The sequence below is a fragment of the Ambystoma mexicanum genome, chromosome 4p (genome assembly GCF_040938575.1).
Source record: "Ambystoma mexicanum isolate Mex_15411 chromosome 4p, UKY_AmexF1_1, whole genome shotgun sequence".
NCBI lineage: Eukaryota > Metazoa > Chordata > Amphibia > Caudata > Ambystomatidae > Ambystoma > Ambystoma mexicanum.
In genome coordinates, this window is record NC_090927.1 from 691,475,544 (window position 1) to 691,497,921 (window position 22,378).

A 22,378-nucleotide genomic window follows, 5' to 3' on the forward strand; every position below is an offset into this window, starting at 1 on the left:
TAGCTGCGGAAGCACAGAGGGACTCGCACCAAGACTCTATCCCGGGAAGCCCAATTAACCTGGCATTGGGGCCTTCTCACATGTCATCACCATAGGTGTTGCATCTTCCAGGATTACAGAACCAGACTGATATCAGAGAGCCACAAATGTGAACTCAACCATGACACAGTGCAGTCGCTATTCCAGCACTGGGGCCACTTATCAGTGTACTTATTCGCCGGAATCCACAATAAGAAATGCTCAAAGCATGCCAGCAGGATGCCCCAACAGGGCTCAATGGGGGATGCATTCACCTTCCCATGGCATGCCCTTTTCGTGTACGCCTTTCTACCCTTCCCAATCCTGCGCAGAATGGTACAGATGATCAGGAAGCACTTGTGCAAAGTAATACTCATTGCCCCGAACTGGCCACGCCAGACCTAGTTAAACTCTCGGGGGACAAGCCCATCCAACTTGGCAATCACCTAAACCTCATCAAACAGGTCCAGGGCAAGAGACTACATCATGATCTGCAGTCCCTTCCCCCTAACAGCGTGGCTCCTGACTTCACAGAGTTAGAGGATTTAACAATCTCTCGTGCAGAGATGTTTTTTTATCAGCAACCAGGGTCCCCTCCACGAACAAATCATATAGCCTAAAGTGGAAACTGTGAAAGCTCTGTGTCGACCAGGAGAGGATTAACCCATTCGGGGTGAAGCCAGATGGGATAATACCGTACCTGCTCTCATAGGCAAAGCAGGGACTTGCCCATAACATAAGAGTACACCTGGCTGCCATCTCTAGATACACAAGGAGTACAGACCCCCCTTTACAGAAGCAGTGGTCAAGCATTTCTTGATGGGTTTGTTCCAAACCTTCCCCCAGTGAAACAGATATCACCAGAGGGGGGAGCCTGCACACTGTCCTGTCAGGCCTCATGAAGAAATCGTTTGAACCTATGGCCACTACAGAACTCCGATACCTGTCATGGAAGGTGGTGTTTCTGGTGGCGGTGATGTCGGGTAGAACGGTATCCATGCTACAAGAACTAAGTCAACCAACCAGATCTACCTTTTTTGGAAAGTGCTCTTGATGACAAACCCACTCTTCATTCCCAAGTCCCCATTGATACAATAGTCGCCTTACCAGTTTTCTTCCACCGACATCCCCATCCGAAGTAGCCCTGCATTCTCTAATTGTCAAAACACTAAAGTACTATATTGATGGAACTCAATCTTTCCGAAACGCAACACAGCTCTTTCTAGCATACAGACCTACCAATAAAGGCAAAGCACTTTCAAAGAAAGGCATAGCAAGATGGATCTCCTATGCCATTGCATTCTGTCAGAGGTCTTCGGGGAAGCCTCTACATGCCCCCCCCCCCTCATGCATACTCCACAAGAGCTACAGCGATCTCAGTGGCATGGTGGTAGGGAGTCCCGATTTGGACATTTGCCAAGCGATTACCTGGTCTGTGCCACACACATTCTACCTGGGGGTTCAAAAACTACTACCTGGGGGTTCAACACGCAGAGGACGTACAGACAGGAAGTGCAGTCCAGCAGCACCTGTTTCAATGAGGTATGCTCCTATGGTTTTTGGAGGGGGTAATGTACTGGTTTTTACCTTTATGCACCTCCATTGGCTGTATGCTGCTACTTGATTTATTCACAGCATATGAATCTAAGAAAGATACCAATGCTGGAAAACAGAAGTTACAGGTAGGAAGCTTTCTCCATTCATTACAGACCCCAATAGTAAATCAAATGAATTTCTGAAGCTGGAAGGGCAATTTTTGTATCCTGTTTTATTTAAAATGTTGTAACTGGTTTATTCTTGCGGTAGCGGCCCTGTTTATGGGGAAAGTTGCTCAACCCACTTTTTGGGAAGCTTATACCTTCGTCCCCGAGGACGAAAAAGTATATGGCTCTGTCAGATTAAATCTGCAATGTTTGGTGAGGTTTCGTTAAAGGGGAGCAAAGTTAAAGGGGAGGGTCTCAAAATGTGTGATTATTCCGATAGACGCAATGGAAGAAAATGTCTGCTAACACCTAAGGCCCAAACCGCTGGAAGGATTTATACAAATTTGCTGCAGCAGCTTGGTCCCGAAACAGTGCTTTTGTAAATTTGGTGTAAATCTGTCCAGTAGTTTGTTATTTAATAAAATGTAAAAAAGTAGGTCAAAAAGAATTTGTGATATCTGGGTTCAGTCCACGGAATCGCTTCCCTGTTTCGTCCGTGCACGGGCCTACAATTAGTGCAGATGCCGACTTGATCGGTGGACATCGGCCAAGCCTGCTGATTGGTGCTGAAAAACGTGAGGTGCGCCAGATTTTTGGAAACGTCCACCATGTTGGATTAGCGCACAGCGCACGTAGTCTGTACTTCGAGGTAAAAACAATTTAAAAAACACAACATTGCACTTGTCAAACTTATCAAACAATCTCTGGGGGGGTGAGGAGGATGGGATGGGATATGGCCTTAAAAAGCCAAAGAATGTGCGGTTTTCTTCCCAGATGTCTGCGAACAGTCCTTTGATGTCCACAAACCTCTTAGATGTTCAGGGACATCTATGGTTATTTGTGCATTACAGAATTGGTGAAAAGCAGTTTCTGGGTGGCTTATAACTTTGGTGCCACTCAATGATACTGCGTGAAATTTTGGAATTTCATTCTAGACCTGATTCTTAATGGTTATTGAAAGTGTGGTGCTGTTTTGTCAAGAGGAACACAGTTGGAGAATCCCAAAATATTGTAAAGGATTATAAATGTGGTGGCATTTGACGAATCTGCACAAAGGTTTGCAAAACTAATTTAGAGGGGGGTCTCAACATTTTTAGATGGTTTATAACTTTGTTGCCATTTGACGAATGTGGACAAAGGTTTTTAGAAAGATTATAGACCCAACCTTGAATGTTTGTGCAAAGTCTAAATAAATGTTGTCAAGTAGGGGGGCTAAATTATGAATATTTTATGTACATACATTTTGATACTTTTGAAAAAATGTAACGTGGGCGGATTTCCAGCAAACTCATGTAAAGAGCATTGATGAGGACCTGAAAGCATGATTTTGCTAATGTCGGTATTATTTTTTGACAACTGTCATGATGCATGTCCAAAAAATAGTGACATACCTTTGGTGGCTGAGGTATAGCCTGTGGCCATGGGCAGTGGCCAGATTGTCCAGATCATGCCATACAGAGCCCTGCCTTTCCTTTCCATGGTGGCCATCTTGGAAAAGGATTTTCCTTCCTAGAGCGGGACGCACGCGTGTCCTGTGTAGTTACTGCTTTGGCAACCATGGGTTCTCATGGCCTTCATCCCCCATTGCAGGTGCTGCAATGGGGATAACAGTCCAGAGCCCTTGTTATCCGCCATCTCTTTGGTTGAGCCGATAACTGGACTGCCGGGCCGTTATCCCCTGTTCCAGACTTTGGAACAGGGGATAAACACCAAATTAATCCAGTTAGCATAACACAAATTGCTTATGGTAATGTTGAAAAATCTTATTGAGTCTATGTAAGCCGGTAAGATAGCTCAGCGGGTTGAGCGCTTGCTGCCGCGATCTGAGCGTGATCTGCAGGTTCGAATCCCAGAAAGGCCAACTCAGCCTTTCATTCTTCCGAGGTCGATAAATGAGTACCAATTTCGGTTGGGTGATTTTGTATGTAAATATGTTCTCTGTAAAACGCTTTGGATTAAGGCACTATATAAATAACACATGATTATCATTACTTTACTGAGAAATGTAAAGTAGATTGAATCTATAAGATATTTAATTTAATGCTATTTTTAAACTGTGAAAGGTGGTTCCTAAAGGAAACGTTTGTTATTTTTGCAGTAAAGGTTGGAAAGTAAGGTGGGGAGGGAAATGAGGGAAGAGGCACCAAGCACTAATATGGAGGGGCAGGTTGACGGGGGGGGGGGGTGGGGGAAGAGAGATGGTGTGCGTGTGTTACATCTAAGGTAGTGGGGGAAGTGCCTCTTATGCTCCTTGATTACAGCTTCAATAGACGTTTGAAATTGCTCCCCCCGCAGAGTGGTGTGTTGCCGTATTTACAGAGTAATGTTGTCTTCGAAAGATATGGATCAACAGCCTCTTTTATTGTTTGCTAGGTAGCTGGTGGGATTTTATCCCACAGAAGTAGACTGTGTGGTTACAATATTGGTTGAGGAAGATGGCCTACTACCTGCTAAGAAAGGAACAAACTTGCAGTGGTTGGATTTGGTATGGCGGCGCATGGAGCTGGTCCCTTGGGAGTAGGGTACAGGTAGTCTGCGACTGAGTGCATTTCACTTTGGTAGCTTTAGCCTTTGGTGTATTGCCAAAAGTGGTAAAAGAACTGCCACACGCATGATTCTCTCTGGGTGCTAGAGGTAGGCACTTCCTCTACCTCATCTTCTTGGTCCTCTTCATTGTCTTTGAAAGTACTGCACTTGTGTTGTTGTGTAGGTCCTCCAGTTGATGATGGCAGTGGCGGCTCTTGGGGAGGAGTGATGGCAATAGCTTATGCCTAAATCAGTAGAAAATGCAGTTCCGATTATCCATGAAGCATGGACCAAATTATGAAGTGTGGACGCGTTCCCGGACAAATCTTTATGGTGTGCGGTCATGTGACACACTGTTAACTCAGCGATGTCAGACGTTCACTGGCGTCGACTAATGCAAAAACAGTGGGAAAAGGTGTACAAGTGTTAAAAATTATGCTAGAAGCTGGGGGAATGGCAGAGTTTTAAGGTGAAACTTTTTGGACCAAATGGTGCTATATTGGGGTATGTATGATATTAATAAGTTGTAGGAAATTAGCATCAACTGGTAACCCATGAAATTCACTGAAAAACTTTAACAAAGTGACGTTATGGTTACAAGTAAAACCGAAAAACCTGAGAAATGTGCCAGTTATGTTAAGCAACTATAACTCACGCCACTACCGCGCATGGCTAAGACTAACACCCAGGACATCAAAGATGACCTCACAAATGTCATTGATGACTCACTAATGACATCACATGTGAAATAATTGTTGATAAAGTCCCTACAAGGGGTTGTGTTTATAATGTTTGCAACAAGATGTCAGGGGTGATCGGGAGACGCATGATGAAATACATCACCCATTACAGAATGTACTCATCTAAATAAAACATTGTATTGGAGTGTTAAATCAGGAACCGAATAATACATAAACATAGGCAATGGCTGCAGATTATTTTTAATCTTGTCATTTTGGATAGTAAAATAATGAATGCTACCTTATTAGAGTTTTGAATAATGCTAAACATGTAATAAATAGCTACTTTTGGACTCAAGTATATGCAATTTGCGTTCTCTATTGCCTTTCCTTTTATAGATCGGTATATTTGCCGATGCAAAAAATCTCATTGATAATGCATCACTATCATACTTTTCAGCAAAATGCACAACAATAAACTTGAGTCCAAATTGATTAAAATGTTCAATACCAAAAAGCCAGGGGGTCACAATAATGGGGAAGAACTCGCCATACATTTGATGGATGATTAGAGGCTCTATGACCAGTAATATTTAGACATCCTTTCTGTGATTAGAGAAAGGATCTATGAAATGGCCATTGAGAATACTGGTTTAAAATACTGGAACCGCATCACTAATTCTTGACAATCCTATAGTTATTTGATAGCATGCAGTCACTTTAGGAGGTAAAGTAGAAGATATATAAAATATGATTATTATATCTATTCCTGAATGAGCAAACTACATCAGGTACACTATAGTATGCACATGGCACTTTAAATTTAACTGTGAATTAGCCCGGTATGGCACGATTGTGCTACTGTATGAGACATTTTGTAAACGAGTGTTAAGAAATATTGTATTCCCATCAATGCACGCAAGCACTTTAGATGTTAATGCAATATATCGATATATGACTCGAATAAGGTAATTTGTGCTAGTTCAATGTTTTACACTACATAATGCATATGTCACTTTAAACGGAGGGATTATTTAGCTCACTTGGGAATGATTTTAGATTTTGAGGTTCTATTGTCTGGGGCAAAGCTGATGGAATAATATACAACCATCATCCTATGCATTCAGAGCATCACTTTAAATAATTTTTACCCACTTTGGGAGACCGAAATAAAGCTCTAATAGTTGGCGCTTTAAATGGGTGCCGCCACACCGCAGCTTAGATTTATGACAATATAGAGTTTAACACTCATTACACGCAGTACTACACTGTAGTTATTTAAATAACAAATATTTGAGTTGCAGGTGGAGCGAACCAATAAAGCAGTGCAATATAGTACAATTATGTTTACTCAAATGGGAGCCGCAAATTTGAACAGTCTGGTAGAACAGACGGAGCTATGAGCTCTTTGCATGTTTCTGTCCATGGGGATGAGTATAACTACACAGGTCCAAGATGGTCGCTATCGTTTCAGCTAGATCTAGGATTGCCTTCAAAATAAGCCACATGAATGCTTGCCCTAAACAAATTGATTCACTTTGCCTGAGGAAGTCCCCGCATAGGGGTGGAACGTGTGGCAAAGACAGATGAGTGTTTGCGTTTTAAATGCCAATTAAGTCCATGCTAGTCAATATATTGATGATTTTAATTTAATAAAGCTATTTGCACTGAAATAGTTGGATTGAGTGCTTTAAGTTTGGTTTTGCTAAGAAAACTGTTTTTTGATCAAGTCTACAGTGGCAATAAGCAACACGTTTTTTTTTACATTGCAAAGGTTAGCCTTTACCCCTATAACGAAGCACCACTGTTAGTAGACATTGTGCACAGAGTAAAGGCAATAAGAGTTGTATATCATGTTTTCAATATTGGGGATTGGAATGCCTGATTGGAGCTCACAGCATGCCATTCAGCTGCTGCTGCAGGATTCTGAGCTTTGGCAAAAGAATGTCTGATCGAACCCAAAAATATTTCCAAAAGGGTTTGATGAAGTGGAGGTCTGTCAGTAGGACAGAGCTTTGTGTGCCATAGTTGGTCAGGATTGCCTGCCTTAAAGCCATCTGGTGGTCAGAACGTGTAGGCCAATCGAATTGATTGAAATGTGGTATCTTTTCTAATCAGTCTACATTGCCCCCTTACTCATATCTGGCTGATAGTAATTGGAGAGGAAATGTAAAAAATTGCCCTTCACCAGAGTATGGTGTGGAATCTACCAATTCTGTTGCATATCTTTTCCTAGAGGATTTTGGTCTTAGTTACAGACCAATGATCTGTTCAACGAAAAACATTGTTCATTCTGTGTGCTAAAGTGCATTGAAATGATTGGTAACGTTCTAAATTCTCATACTGTAGCTACAGATTGGAAGAAGTGATGAGCAGCCACTGACCCAAGAGGAAAGGAGCGAGCATGTATTTGTGAAGATAGAACAATTGACATCCGAAAATGGAACGTTGGGCACGACACCAAACTCCACTGATTTGCCATCCACCTTGGAAGCACAGCAACATCAAATCCCAGCAAATGGAGTGATAAAAATAGAATTCCATGTATCCGAATTTATAATGAAGATAAGAGTACAGGTAATGGCAACATTAAAAACTTCTCACACAAGATTATAAAAAGGCCAATGATTGCTTGTGGATGATAATAGAATGACGTACGCGTAGTATATTCTAGCCATATAGACCACACAAGTGCTCATCATTGGATCATTTTCCCTCTGTCCAAGTTCTGGCTGGCAGTAAAACGAACAGGCAGAAGTTAGGTAACAGAAATGATCAAGGCAGTAATGAATATTGAGGCTGTTCACTACTTGTACTTGCGTATGTTGAATTGTGGTGACTGCTGTTGCTTCTGCTATATATAACCTTGGCTATGGCTAATGAAGGTATAGGTACCTCACCTTTTGCTCCGTTTACCAGTTACGTTGGTTGTACATTTGTGCATACTGGAAGTATCGTTCTGATGACACATTTGCATGATTGCCCATGACTTTATGCAATTAGCAGTCATGTACCTGGAAAACCCAATTATTGGCACACACAAAGTGCGGGTACTTAAGGCGGGCTGAGGGACCCAAAGATTCAATATGGCCCAGCAGCTGCTGGCAACACCCTGCTGTTGTGAGGGGTTGCAGCATACTGTGAGACAGAACCCAGAAGCATTGGAGCAGGGACAAGAGGAGACCCTGGGAATAACCAGGAGTGGGAAGCGGTGTGAGAACGGATAGTGAGACCACGCTTGTGTGATACAAAATCCTGAAAGCCATTGGGATCGATGGCTACAACTAAGTGAATTAAGAGTTTTAAGTGATCTGATCGAACAATTGGAAGAAAGTGTTCTTTTGAATTATCTTGTACAGATCTGGTTCTGACAGCGTGACAAACGAGTTGTCCTTTACTGTTTGGGGTCTTGAACATCCGCTTGCTTGTGCTCACTGGTAGGTGATGGTGGTCCGGATTTCCCATCCAATTTGATTTAGCCTAATGAAATGAGCCATCTTTTTCTTCAGAATAACGCCAAACACTATGCACAGCTCTGTGGTACCTGTCACTGCATGAACCTGTGGCTGAGAGTGCACAGGGGAGAGTTGAGTGAATGAATAGTCAATTACTATTTAGCTACCCATTTGTTGCCGGAGACAATGGATCCTCCCCACCCCCGCATTAGTAGCCTGAAGCTTCGGTCATGCAACCCATACTGCCCTTTCCTGCTTGCCTCATGACCTGAGAACATCCACACAACCCCAAACTGTGTGCAATGCCTCCTCCCCTGATTGTGTACTTTCTCAGGCCAACCTGGGGGGGGGGGGTGATGAGGAAATCCCTTGGGCAAGGTCTCTAAGTACGATACCTATAAATACTGTCCACGTCTCAGGGTTTAAACATTAACCGTTAAAACATGTTGTAGGAGAAGCGTGTAATATACACGACTAAAAATCTTAGAACTGTTGTACTTTTCATTTTTTCCGTTTACTTTGTAGATTCCTACTCATCTGTTAATCATTCATTAACATCGGTAGCCTTTCTCTCCCTGATGCTAGCTAGGACTTTTCCCAACACTCTGACACAGATGTCCAGCTTCTACCTCTTGAACTCTCCCAGGGCTGCACCTAGATTTTCCCCCAGTGCATTGGCCCATATGAAGTCTCCAGTCTTGGAATGCGCTAGGTAAGGTGCCTACCTAATGGCAAAAGAAAATCTATTTCTTGAGTTTGATTGCAGTTAAGTTTGAGCGCTATACTAACTCCAGCCATAACCCCAAAGAATGTTATTTGTGCTACATCATGCGTAAGTTCACATAGAGTCAATGTCAAACCACTCTCACTGTTGATGGGGTGTGATATTTAGTACAGCAATCAAGCATGGCACTTGCAATGGAGTGTGGCAGGGCAATGTAAGAGGTCAAAGAGTTGCAACCAGAGCCCCGTGCTACATTCTGGACACTTACCCCATTCCACTTTACTCCACTCTTCTTTGATCCATCTGAACGGGTATCTGCTGATTGAATCTGTTCTTTCATCAGTTTAGAACATTCTGGGTACTATTCCAATGTGGACACCCATGTACTTTTCTCTAGCTGAGCGAAGGTGTCTTTCTGAACTGCAGAAGACACCCTTGCATCTCATCTCTGCAATCATGGTCTGTGGATACCGTCCACCTTCCTCTTGCGGATTACACACCCATATGCTTTGGTCCATGTGAATACCAACTCTGAACTATAAAGTTCCCCTCAAGTTTAGAATCCATGCATTTGGGAAAACGTGCTTTCTTGGGGCCATGATTTGCCCCAGGAATGTTACCCATGATAGTTTTTCATATCTGCAGTGTAATCGAATTCCTGGATTGCCAACTTTATCTGTGCAGTCTCTAATTCCCTAGCACCTCCTGTCTAACAGTATTCAAATAGGGTTGTCCCCAATCTCATACCTGGATGTTGCACGTTTTGCATTGTATGTTCTAAATGACTCTGTCTGATTAATCAAGGCTTTCTCTTGCTCTGTCTTTATCTCCCATTTAATTGCATAGTAAACAAACATTGGGATGCACACCTCTCTGCCCATAGCTAAATTGCATTTGGTCGGTATTGGGCATGATTTAAACCCGTTTTCATCTTCAAACTCTTGTGGATTAACACCCAACCCAGACCTTAACGTTTGGTTCAACATATCCAGTACCATACACATTCTATGCATAACCTCATTGCCCAGATATAGTAGGGACTATGCTCAACTCACAACCCATAGTTTGCAACATACGTTTAGCCCCTATATTCATTTTTAGCATGTCCCTCCCAACAATCATGTGTTTTTGCATGTCTTTAATCTAAATACATTCATTTGTAAATGTCTTAACTATTTCAGAGACATTACCATTCTAACAATGTGCAGAGCAGGTGTCCTTTTTATGCCTGTTTTTGGGGGTCCTTTGTCAGTTTTTCCCTCATTCTAAGGCAGACTAATCTTTGGTGTCTAAAAGCACATGCCTGGTCCCAGAATTGCTTTATTTTGGGTTTCTCGCTCACTACTAAAAGCTCTTCTTTCCCTTTGAAGAGCAGATCTCCGCCAATGACTTCCCCTCACAAGGAGAATTTCCATGATGCGAAAGTCACTCACGTTTCCGGACTAAGCCTTCATATGTCATTTTATCAAAACAGTCCCAGGGCCGGTGCTACCACTAGGCAGGTTAGGTGCTTGCCTATAATGTGAAAATGTTAGAGCGGCAAAAACCGCAAAAGGCAATAACTTGTACATTTTTTGTGTACATATATTATTCTCTCTAGAGTTGTGAGGTGGGCAGCACTCGGCACTGTCTGCAGCAGGCACCATGAGTTTCGGGTCAGAACTTGGGTGTGAGCATGGCGTGCTATGCCGTGCGCATAGGCTTGGGCTGCACCTGCTCATTGGAAACACTCGTGCCCTTGTGACTGAGGCTTCTGCAAATGTTCTTTTTTTTCTGGACCGTCCATGCTCCGCCCGGCAAACTAGCTGCAGTCTGCTATCTTGGGCCTGTGGGTTGCGACCCTGACTGTTGAGAGCGACTCAGACACGCACAGACAGTTGAGGGATGCCCTATTGTAATTATTCTGCCTATCGGGGTGGCAATAGCTGAGCTGGTCCTTGTCTAAATCTCACTCAGATTTTATTGCAGAGGATTTAAGAAAATGTGAATGAGACCACACAAATGCACGTGCCATTTTTCACTTTAAAAAAGTTTCACAGACTGTTTTTCAAAAATACATGTAAACTTCATTAATCAGGCTTACCTCGCATACTGAAGCGAGCTGGTTGGCTGCATTAGAGAACTGACTGAGAGAACCAATATGCCCGTCCAATGGACCACCTTCGTGGCTACCCCACACATGAACCAGGTGCTCCCTTTTTATAACCTATGCAGGCGCCTGCAACCTTTGGGTCCCCAGATATTTTGGACTTTAACTCCCATCGGCCACACCCATCATAGCCAATGGGGAGGAATTATGGGAGTTGTAGTCCAAAACATCAACAGCCACAGTTGCAAACCCCTGTACTATGATGATGTGTTTTACTTATAGAATCAAGAACATGTATAGCTGCCAAAAGGAAGGCCAGATCCACTCCCACAACAGTGGGTGAGCAGGATGAGATGCTCCTGAGTAATGGAAAGTTTGACTTCTGAGAGGTGGAAGGGCAGATCTCCTTTTGAAAGATCACATTGCTTGCTCAGGGACCACATGGAATTGACATGTCTAGCAAACTCAATGTCTTGAGGCCTGAATGGCCATTCTGTGCTTCTTCTAGCTATTCTTGCACCAGTTCATATCCCCTCTAGCCAATGTGTGGTTGGTTTGATCTGAAGTTTTTGAGGGCCTCCATGAGTGTGCAGGAAGAATATCCTCATTTTCTATTGAGTCCCAGTCCTTCAGGACTTGTATATGTGGGCTGCTTTCATAGGGGACTGCTCAGGACTTTGGTGTGGGCGTGCTGTTCCGTGCTTCCGGCCTCTGGCCACACCTGCACATTAGCACCACACGTGCCCTCATGACTGAGGCTCGTTCAAATGATGTTCCTCTCTTCTGGATGCTAGTCTGCTCTGGACTGTCCATGGCCCGCCCTGCACACTAGCTGCAGCCCTGCCATCTGAGAATCGGGTAGGTGCACAGCACAGATAGATTGAGGGGTGGGTGCCCTATTGTAATTATTCTGCCTCTGTCTCTGGGCAGCAATAGCCGAACTGGGTTGGATAGATTTCGATGTATGGAAGCGGAATGGAGAACGAATGTATCCATGCATCATTGAGATGCCTGTGGCTGTGGGCAGTAAACTAACTGTGCTCCACTGGACCATTTCCCAGGTCAGCAGGGAGAGGGATAGGGCCCAGGGCCGATGTTAGGACTGTGTGCATTGCACATAGGGGCCAATACTGCTTTCCTATTCAAGAACTGCCTAGGAAAGCAGAAACCAAGGGACACCGATACTGACTGTAACAATTTGATCTCTCTTCCTATCGACATATGCTCATTGCCCCCAAAGGCCCCTTGTCTTTCGCTTTTACTTGGGCTTACAAAACCTCTAGTCTCTTGCGCTGGGCAAACGAACGGAAGTATAGTAGCGCCTGCGTTTTTAGCACAGAGGTGTGTGCGCCCATCTGTCCTTCAGGACACGGCTGTGCCGTCTGCTACCAGCTTTGCCTTTTGACCACAGCATAGGGCCCGACAGCCGGCCTGCTGTACTGTGCATTCCAAGACAGGCGCAGAGCTCAAGTTAACTCGGGGCTTTTGTGTGCAGCCCGTAAAGCTGCAGCTCTCATATGCTTTCCTTCAGTCCTTAATTTGTTGCAGTTTTCCAAGTGTTTGAGTTGCAGTTGAAGCCATACATCAAGTAGCAGGGATGTACTGCACACAGATGTTATTTAATTATTCACTTTATACCTGGGGAGTGAGAAATCGGTTTTTTTTTTTTTTAACCCACCCCCATCTTCCTTAGTTTTGTGGTCTCATCTCAGTTGTCCTCTGCTAGGGCCTTTGTCTCATCTTTGAGACCTAATCAATTAAACGCTCCCATTTAAATAAACATTTCACAAGGAAGTTGCAATGTGGTTCGTTGCTCTGCCCAACATAAGGATTTAAAGGCACAGAGTGTGGGCTTTGGTGGGAATACTGTAAGGCACAATATAGAAAGGAAACTGAACCAGGGTGTATTCAACAAAGGGGGAGGGGGCTTGAAAGCAGAAAAAGGTGCAGAGAAGCATCCTGCCTTAAACCTCCATTATCAGGTCTGCGAAAGCAATAGCTTTCTATGCGCCTATTCCAGTGCGTGAAAGTAGCTTCTCCCTTCTAATGAGTGTGGCCCTGTTCCGGGTTGCTGTATTTGCAGGCCGTCCTGTTTCCGTGTCTATAACTGAGCCTAAATCTCACTTTTTCTGTGTTCACAACAACCCTATAACTGAGGCCAGGTGGTTGCAGCAATCGTAACAAAATGTGGGTGGTGGATTGAGAAGAGTTGGGACCTGGAGTGGGGGGCGCCAATCTTACACTTTGGGCCAGTGTAGCCTATCTGCTGGAAGCACCGAGTCCCCAGCTCCGAATTGTTTTGTCTCTCTTTGAATTGTTTCTCTCCCTCTGTAGCCCCTTTCATGTTGCTTCCCGTTTTACCTGTGCATTTTGTCCCAGGCTGCAATTGTAAATCCTCCCATTCGGTTTGTCATACATTCAGTAGCCTTTACATTTTTTTCTAGGACCGCCTTGAATTAATTTGTGCTTATACTTCGCCTCGACCTGACCCTTTACTGCATGTCATTCAATCACCAAGTGAGCTGTTTACAATAATATTGTACCAATTGATTATGCACTCCAACTGCTGCCAGCGCCCCTCCTAGCTCCTGCTCAGAGCCACATCCTGCATGGCTCGTGTGTGCAGGTAGACTAGCTCCTTCGTGACGATTCAGAACGCCTAAACGCCTATCTTGCGAAGCACAAGGAGTCTTTTGCACTGAAGTCCTGCTAAAAGCGAAACCTGGTTTGGGCGTGTGTATTTGTATTGGGGAATTTGCCAGGCACTGCTATTACATGCCCAGGTACTCGCACCATTTTGCTGCTGCTACAATCGATGGCCAGTTAATACCACTACAGCAGTACCTGGCAAAGAATCGGTGGCCTCTGGTACACTGAACATCTCAAACTTACCAGGCCCGTTAACCATGACCAGCCACTCCATCTTCTGACCAGCCACCAGCCCTCACTTTGAAAAAAGACCTGATCCTTTTCTCCTGACCGTTTTCAACCCTGCCTTGCAGATTGTTTTCCCACCAGCCCATTTTGTCTCATCACCTCAAGGCCAGTTTCACCATCACATGACCCCCTCGGTATGTTATACCGTGCACTGCTACCACCCAGTGGCATTCTTCAGGCGCTCGCTTGGATCTGCAAGACAGGGGATGTTAGTGGGTATAGGGTAAGCGGATAGGTTCAGAATCAGGATGAACTGGCGTCTGTGTGTTTTACATGTGGTAGTTTGGGCCAGAGGCCTCACACATTGTAACCGGATTGGTAAGATTCAGTGCATCCGGTGTGTAGTAGTGTTTTGTGTTGGTGTGTTGTGCAGGTTTTGGTGGGTTTGGTTGTGCGAGCAGGTTAGATGGTGTCCATAAGGGATCCAGAGTCACGGAGTGGCTGTAGCTGTAAGTTACGCTATCATGGTGTGTAGTTGCGTTGTTGATGGATTTGTGGACTGTGGGTGGTTCATTCTAGGTGTGCTTCAGCATCTACGTGCTGGGTGTGAGCATAGTGTTGATTCTCTTTGTACCTTTCTCTCAGCATCTGCCATGCTGTTACACAAATGAAAACTTGCCAACCTTCTTCCCTTGTCTGGCACCAGAAGAATGAAGGCTTAATTGCTTGCTTCATAGTCTCTTACTCTTTCCATCATCCATCGCAATGTTGCTAAGATTGCTACCAGCATGTCAATATGTCTCCGTTTCAGCGTGTTTCTTTCTCGAAGTTCATTAACCCAGTAAGTGCACAGTCCGTTATACTCTCAAGCAGAAAGTGCACGCGATACCCACCCGTCCCTCAATATTCTCCTTTATTTTACCACAGGTGCACCACCTCCATGAGTGCATGTGCCACACCGGAAGTGGGCAATTGCACTCTTCTAGGACACTCTCTTTGACTCGTGCGTCTGATTGATAATCCAATGTTTCTTCACCAGTCTATTTGAGTTGGGGTAGGGTGCAAAACCCTTCTCTTCTGTCATAAATAATAGAGGGGTTGAGCGATGGCCCTAAATTTGCTGCAGCAAATTCTCTTGGAAATAGTGGCTGCCCTCATCAACCGCTTGGCTCATCAGTGACAGCCTGGCAACTTTTCCTAGGCTGCGATATCAGTGTCTCTTGGAGCAGGGAAGCAGAGGTGGTGGAAGGTGAACATGCAGAGGGCAAGGAGACTTTTTGACAACGCAGTAAGGTCTGCTTACTCGATCCAGAAACGTCTGAGGTATGTCCACTTTCTCCTTGCCATTCTGGAGCACAAATGGCATGGCGCAAAGGAGGATGGAAGTGGCTATGGAACAGGTGCAGGAACCTAATCCGAGCATGTATGTAGTGTACACTTAGAACGGGAAATCGGATAGATGTGTAAACCAGCAAGGCCCGACAAGCCTGCAACCCGCTGAGCCCATTACTTATTTCTTGCATTTTTTGAAACTGCTCCATGATTTGACTTTGTATTAAGCACACAGGTTAATTGGATTTGCGTTTTTGCAAAGTGCAACTCTGCAAACTAAATTGCTGGAGGTGCTATTAAATATAAACAGATGGCTGGATAAAATCAAAGGTGCCAGCATTGTCTAGAATTTCTTGGAAAGTTAGAAAATTCAGCAGCCAGAACTTTTTTTTAAATATCTTTTTATAGTGGTAGGTTTCTAAAATATAAACCCTTCACATAAATCAAAAGAATAGTTCATGCAGTCCATAAAGGCTAAGAAAAATGAAGACAGTGACACACTCATGGATGAAAGTAAGGCTACACATTGTCGCATCGATTGCAATCGCTTTTTAACCTAGAACTTCAACAAGGAATCTGCACAAAGCCAATATAAGTGAAACGTTGCCCCCCCCCCCCCTCCGCGTTAAACAGCCACCAAACCTGTTTGTTGTACAAGGAAGGCCGTCACGTACTGCGTTTTTGAAGTAATGAGTTCTGGTTTTGGTGAGAAAAGAACCATCCAAAATGGAGTGATTCTGAAATAGTCTCTGGTTTACAGAGTCTGCAGTGCAGGGTTGGTCGGAATGCTCTGGTCGTCTGGCCAGACGTTCACGAGTTGAGCATTGGTTTGGGCGGAAATGCATGTAGAGGGTGCAAAGGTTGTTGCACAGTAACGGGTGGCCGTATTGTGGCAGTCTTTCTCTTTTCCTAGCAAACTTTGCATATTCCCTGCACTTTTTAAATGTACTGAGGTTTTCAACACCTCGAACCAGTTGTTAGGGAGAATTCTCATTCTATGGCTAATTTCCCTTACCTATAGAGTCCCCCAGCAGCTTTGCTGGATTTGAAGGTTTTTTTTTCTTCTGCTAAGAGTGAGACTCTTTTTCCCACTCTTAGACATTTTTTGCTATGTGTGTTCTAGGCTATTTTTGTTTTTAATGTCGATGGGGTTTCTCTCACCTCCATAGGAACCATCTTTATTCACATGTGTTACACAGCACCCTCCGTGCAGGGACACAGGGGTGTCGTAGCGACCTCCAAACATAGACTCCATACCCTGGGACCGACTGTCTCCCAGGGCATGGAAGTCCCCATTGACTTGACTAGTCGATTTTTGTGAACTAAACCAGTACAACCCATCTTACTATGGAGGTACTGGGAAGGGTTGATAGTTTTCCCTTCTGTTCATTTTCAAGAGGGTACCGTACAGTCCCTCTCAGTTTCTGGCTGGTGGCAGTGGTTACTACCATAAGTATTCGACTGCAAATATAATATTTTCCGATTGTTCGAGGCTACCACCTTTTCTGACGGCCTCTAACATACCGCCGGTGTATTTTAATATTAGCTTTACTCCGGTAGGTTTTAATTGCCAGAACTTTAATATAACTTCTTTCTCATGTCTTTTTCTAAACTCCTAACCCAGGTCTGGGATCCTTTGTTCGTCCTTTTGGTGGGCTTCTGCCAAGAAGTCCTCCTTTCGGCGCCACTGAGTCTGGGGTGGGTCAATTAATGTGGGAGGGGGAGTAGGACCCCTGGACAGGGTTGCCTTAGCAACCCATGTCGCACTCTATCCTGATAGGTTGGAGGATCTCCCACCAAGATGACCACTCCACTGTGTGAGTGACAGCCAGGCTGTATGAATGGGGATCTTTTTGCATAAAAGCAGGGTCCTGAGGACTGGAAGAGCAAGACAGCGCCACTGGAACTAAGAAGCAGAAGAGAGAAGCCAAAGACATCTGCAACGACTGAACCACCGGTGAAGCCCTGTTGCAGCGTCTCACCACTTTTCTCCACACGACGAGAGAAGATCTTCATCTGAAAGAGCCTTCTTCCCTTGAGCTGGTGGGGCCAACCAGTTTGCGAATCGCCCCTCCTGGACCTTCCTTGGTTAAATCGCCAGTACCCTGTACTTGGAGTCCGGATAGCCAGGCACCAGTCCACCCGGATCACGATTTAAAGGAGCATACCTTTTATTCGTCGGGCAGCACCGCAGCTGGTTTCATCCCTGGGTAGTGCTGTAACTCGAACCTTCCTCCATGACGAGAGCCTCTCTTCCTCTGCTGGATCCCCCGAACTGCAGGAACTACCAGGAACAACCGCCACCGCAGGAGCCACTTCTTCATTTTAAGGTACATTGTTCCTCCAGGCCGCCCTTTCTGTGTGGTATAGCTAAAGGTGTTTTAAATCCTTTACCTATGTGTTGGGTTGGCCGCCCCTCTCAACTTTGTCTTTCACCTTCTGCATCCACCTTTTCAAAATCGTTAACCAAAGACTTGACTGACTGCAGCTACAAGAACATTTTGCTCCTGGGCCCTTGCCCTGTACCACTGACTCTGGCACAGGCCTACTGACTCTGGATAAATTTGTTAGCTGCCTTCTCTAGATTGCTTTTCAACTAGAAATGTGTTGGTGCACCTACTTCTTATAACCACCCTTTCCTCCCCACTTTTAAACCTTGTGAAATGCCATTTTGCTCAGTTTTCATTTAAGTATTTTCTATACTGATGCACTGCCTTGTTTAAGATGGTTCACAAACTCATGAAGTGTTAGGGTGTGTAAGAATATATTTCTTATCTTGTGTTTTTCCTCCCTTGTGAGAAATTGCTAGTGCCATTTGTCTTTGGTTTGCACTGTGCCATTTTGCTCAGTTTTCACTTACTCAAACTTGTCTACAATTTAACTAGGGAGTTGTGTATATTTTCTTTGACCAAATTTAACTTGCTTTAAGAACTGATAGATGCGTTTTATTAGAAGTGTATAATATAAATATCTATATTTGTTTTACTACAAAGCTTTGGTCAGTGTTTCCTTGTTCCAAAGTACTGAAGGCCTATTGTGTAAACACTTAATACTGCTCCTCTCCCTCTTCAGATAAGTCTGACTGCTCAGCCACAGCTACCAACTAAATCGTTGTGGTACAGACTGATACCAAAGGGGACTTATTGCTCTCACCTGAAGTCCTAATCTTCTGTAGTGCTCCCCAAGGGAACTGCACAGGATTTTGCTTAACACCAGTCCATATTGAATAGTTTGTATTTAGTCTTTCCACTGTGAAACAATTGGAATGCTTTACTGTGCTAGTTTTCGCTGGATTGCTTGGATATCAATGATGAGGGTTGCTGTGTTCTTCAGTGGAGGTAACACCGCCTAGACGAGCATGCTGGGTGAGGCTTTGTGCATAGCATAGGTAAGCATATAAATCTCAACCTGCCAATGTTGTATGGAGGGTTGCCTGTTAAAATGCTGCCCCAACAACCTTTAGTTTAAATCCATTTGAGTAAACCAACCTCTTGCAGTGTCATTTTTTTCCAAATCTATTTTTAGTGAATTTGCACAAATATAACGTGCTTAGCCAGTTTTTCAAATTTGAACTTTCACCATGCAGATTTTCTATCCCCCCCTCAAACAACTTTGAGTTCACCCTCCCCTTGCCCCTATAACCCCCACCCCTTCCACACTTGTGTCTTGTGTGGCCCCAGGATCGCCACATCAGTGATTCCATTGGAGCCTGTATTCCAAGCTCCTGAAGTAATTTGTTCCCTCACCTACAGAGTCTTTGTTCATTTGTGAAATATATATCACCCCCTCAGGGTCTAGGGTTGTGGTTCACCTGCATTGTTTGTTTCCGTCTAGCCCCCCAAATCCCCCATGTCCGGCTCAAGCTGCCCCTCTCCACCTCTGCCCTCCCGGTTGCGTCTGGAGTGCCTCGATCATTCACTGCCCATTAGGTCCTTCATGGCCTCTGAGTACTCCCTCCCAGCATCCAAATGTGGCCTCTCAGGGTCATACTTCTCGAGAAAGGCTGCCCATTCCATTTCCCTTGATGGGGTCAGATTGTGTATTTGCCTGGTCAGTTACTCCATTCTCTACAGGTCCAGAGCTTTCGTGGCCCATTCCCCTTCACTCAGAAGTCCCCCTCTTCCATCCCCCTACCAGGCATGCCCTGGCCGCTAGCAGCAAATGGGGCATGTGCGGGAATTTCACCTAGTCCCCTTCCACCATTTTCATTCCAGACAATGGTGCCTGTCCACCCCCTCCAGGCCCTTTATCCAGCCTCGGATCTCCTTCCAGTACTCCTGTACCTTCACACCCCCACCACATGTGCCAGTAATCCACCATTTGCCTGCATTTTCTCCAGCAGAAGGGATCCGCCCTTTGGGAACATCTTGGATATCCTCACTGGATCCCTCTGCCACCTGTACATAAGTTTGAGCCCGTGCAGCTTATATTGACAGGCCACTGACTTACGGTGTGCACTCACACATAACCTCCTTCACTGGTCCTTCTCCATTTCCAGTCCCATATCTCACTCCCACCTCCTCTTAAATGTTTCAATTTCTCTCCTCCCCACCCCTGCGCCTCCAGTAATGCCTGATAGTTTGTTTGGATATTAGACTCCTTGTTCCCCTGTGTTCAGTATCCCCTCCGTGCCAGTCAGCTCCCTTTGCTTCCATTATTTGGACATTAATACCCCTTTAAGCTGTAAGTATTTAAATCCACAGACTTTCCCTTTACCCAAGGGTCTCTTCAAGTTCCCCCAGGTCTATGAATTCTTCCTTCTTTAGCACTTGGCCTATTCTCTCCAAGCCTGCTTCAAACCAATCCTGTATCCTCTCGTGGTCCGGTATGCAATCTCGTATTGGGGGGGGGGGGGGGGGCATATATGACTAAGTGGTGGAGGCCAGGTTGTAAACCCCACCATTTCCCTTTTGTCCCTCTGCAGCTTCCAAAGCGGACCTAGAATCCTGTGCGATTGTACCCTTCAAGGGGCTGCTTTCGCCAGTGCCCAGAGCCATTCTCCGAGCGTGACTGGTCTAAATAAGTAATTCTCTATGCCTACCCATTGTTTTTCCTTGTCCATTCACAGATGAGGGATCAGGGCTCTGAAATGATTGGGGCTGCTCAGTAATAGGTGCGCATCTCAGGTAGACCCAACCCTCCTTACTCTTTGGGCTGCACCAGTATCCTGTAGGCTACCCTTTGCTTCTTTCCTTGCCACAGGAACCTCACTATCCTTTTCAGCTCTATGAAATGTGAGTCTGGCAGCTCTATTGGCAACACCCGATATAGTTGTAACACTCTGGGGAGGCGCATCATTTTTATTGTATTTAGCCTTCCTAGCCAGGAGATAGTTAATTTAGACCAAGTTTCCAGCTCACAGAAAAGCATATGCAGTAGCGTGAGGAGGTTTCGCTCATATAAATTATCCAGGTCTTTGGGTATCACCCCCTAGGTATTTATACTGTCCCTCTCCACTGCTATCCCTAACTCTTCCCACTCCCTTCTTCGCTCCCCTATTGGCTCTTGTAGGGGAAGGAGAGTTGACTTATTTACATTTACCTTGAAACCAGATACCCTTCCATATTCTTCCAGTATCCTTACTACCCTTGTGACTCACCTAATTATCTGAGGGGTATAGCAGTAGATCACCAGCATACATGCTTACCTTATGGCTTTCTGCCCCCCACCCCAATCCCTTCATCTGGTCATCCTTGCGTATCTTTTCCCCCAGCGGCTCCCTTGTCAATGCAAACAGTAGGGGTGATGGGGCATCCCTGCCAAGCCCGAACTCCCATGACTTCGTCCAGTCTACAACCAACCTCGCCATTGCTCCAGAGTAGATTGCCCCTATCGCACAACACATTCCATCTCCCACCCCTACCTTCCGCAGTATAGCAAAGAGAAATCCCCATTTGACTCTATCAAAGGCCTTTTCTGCATCCAAGCTTAATAGCGCATGGGCCCCCGGGTCTCCCTTAATATGTTCATGAGGTCCAAGGTCTTCTGAATCGCATCGGGGTCCTGTCTACCTGCTATAAACCCCATTTGGTTTGGGTGTACAATGCGGGGCAGTTTCCCTTCAAAGTTTGTCGCTAAGATTCTTGTGAATATTTTCTCATCCACATATTTAAGAGAGAGATGGGGCGGTATGATGAGCATTGGGCGGGACTCTCCCCTCCTTCCGGATTACCGATATTAGTGCCCCGATGAACATGGCTGGTGCTTCCCCTGTGTCTAGAATATGATTGTATAACTTCACAATAAGTTGTGATAGGACCCCAGCGTATTTTTGATAGAACCCTATGGTATATCCATCCTCTCTCGGCGCCTTCCCATTGGGGAGGCGTGATATTGCTTCCTGCCCCTGTTCAGCTGTTATTGGGCTCTCTAGTAGCTGCTCCACCTATGAGCATGTGAGCCTGGTCATGTTCACTTCCTTCAAATATTCCCCCACTGTAGCTTCCCCGCTACGGACTTCAGATTTGTATAGCTTCTCATAGTATCAGGCGAAGCCTTCAGCGATATATTTTGGCGAGTCTCGGCCGACCCCTTTGGGGCCTCTCAACGTGGATACCCATTTCTCTGCTCCCAGAGCCTCGCTGCCAATAGCACATCTGCCTCATCCCCTTTTTCATAGTATTTCTGTTTGAGGTATCTCAATTTCCACAAGGTTTCCCCATCCACAATGCTTTCAACTCTGCTCTTTGTTAACCAATCTCCCCTGATCTCATCTGGGGTTCCCTTCTGTAGCATACATTGTTTCCTCCCCCCTCCACTATCTTTCCTCTGTCTCTCTTCCTGCAGTCCCTTCTCCCTTTTCTACTTGTCACCCTCACTGATGTGGAGCCCCTGAAGTTGCTTTCCCTGCATCCCAGATACCCCCGTGCATACTGCCCCAGTATAGTTTATTTCAAAATATTATCGCCCATGCCAGTTGGTCTGCAAAGAGTGGGTCTCCCCAGAGTGATTCATTACAATGCCAGATACCACCT

At 45.1% G+C, this 22,378-nt stretch overlaps 1 protein-coding gene across 1 annotated transcript in view; it reads left to right on the forward strand.

The window, feature by feature from the left end:
* The window catches only part of LOC138453422 (CD109 antigen-like), an 812,557-nt gene that overhangs the window by 247,147 nt on the left and 543,032 nt on the right, over positions 1-22,378 (forward strand). Inside the window, exon 11 of the mRNA XM_069606255.1 lies at positions 7,277-7,504. Coding sequence (XP_069462356.1) covers positions 7,277-7,504 — 228 coding nt within the window. The remainder of the gene's footprint in view (positions 1-7,276; positions 7,505-22,378) is intronic.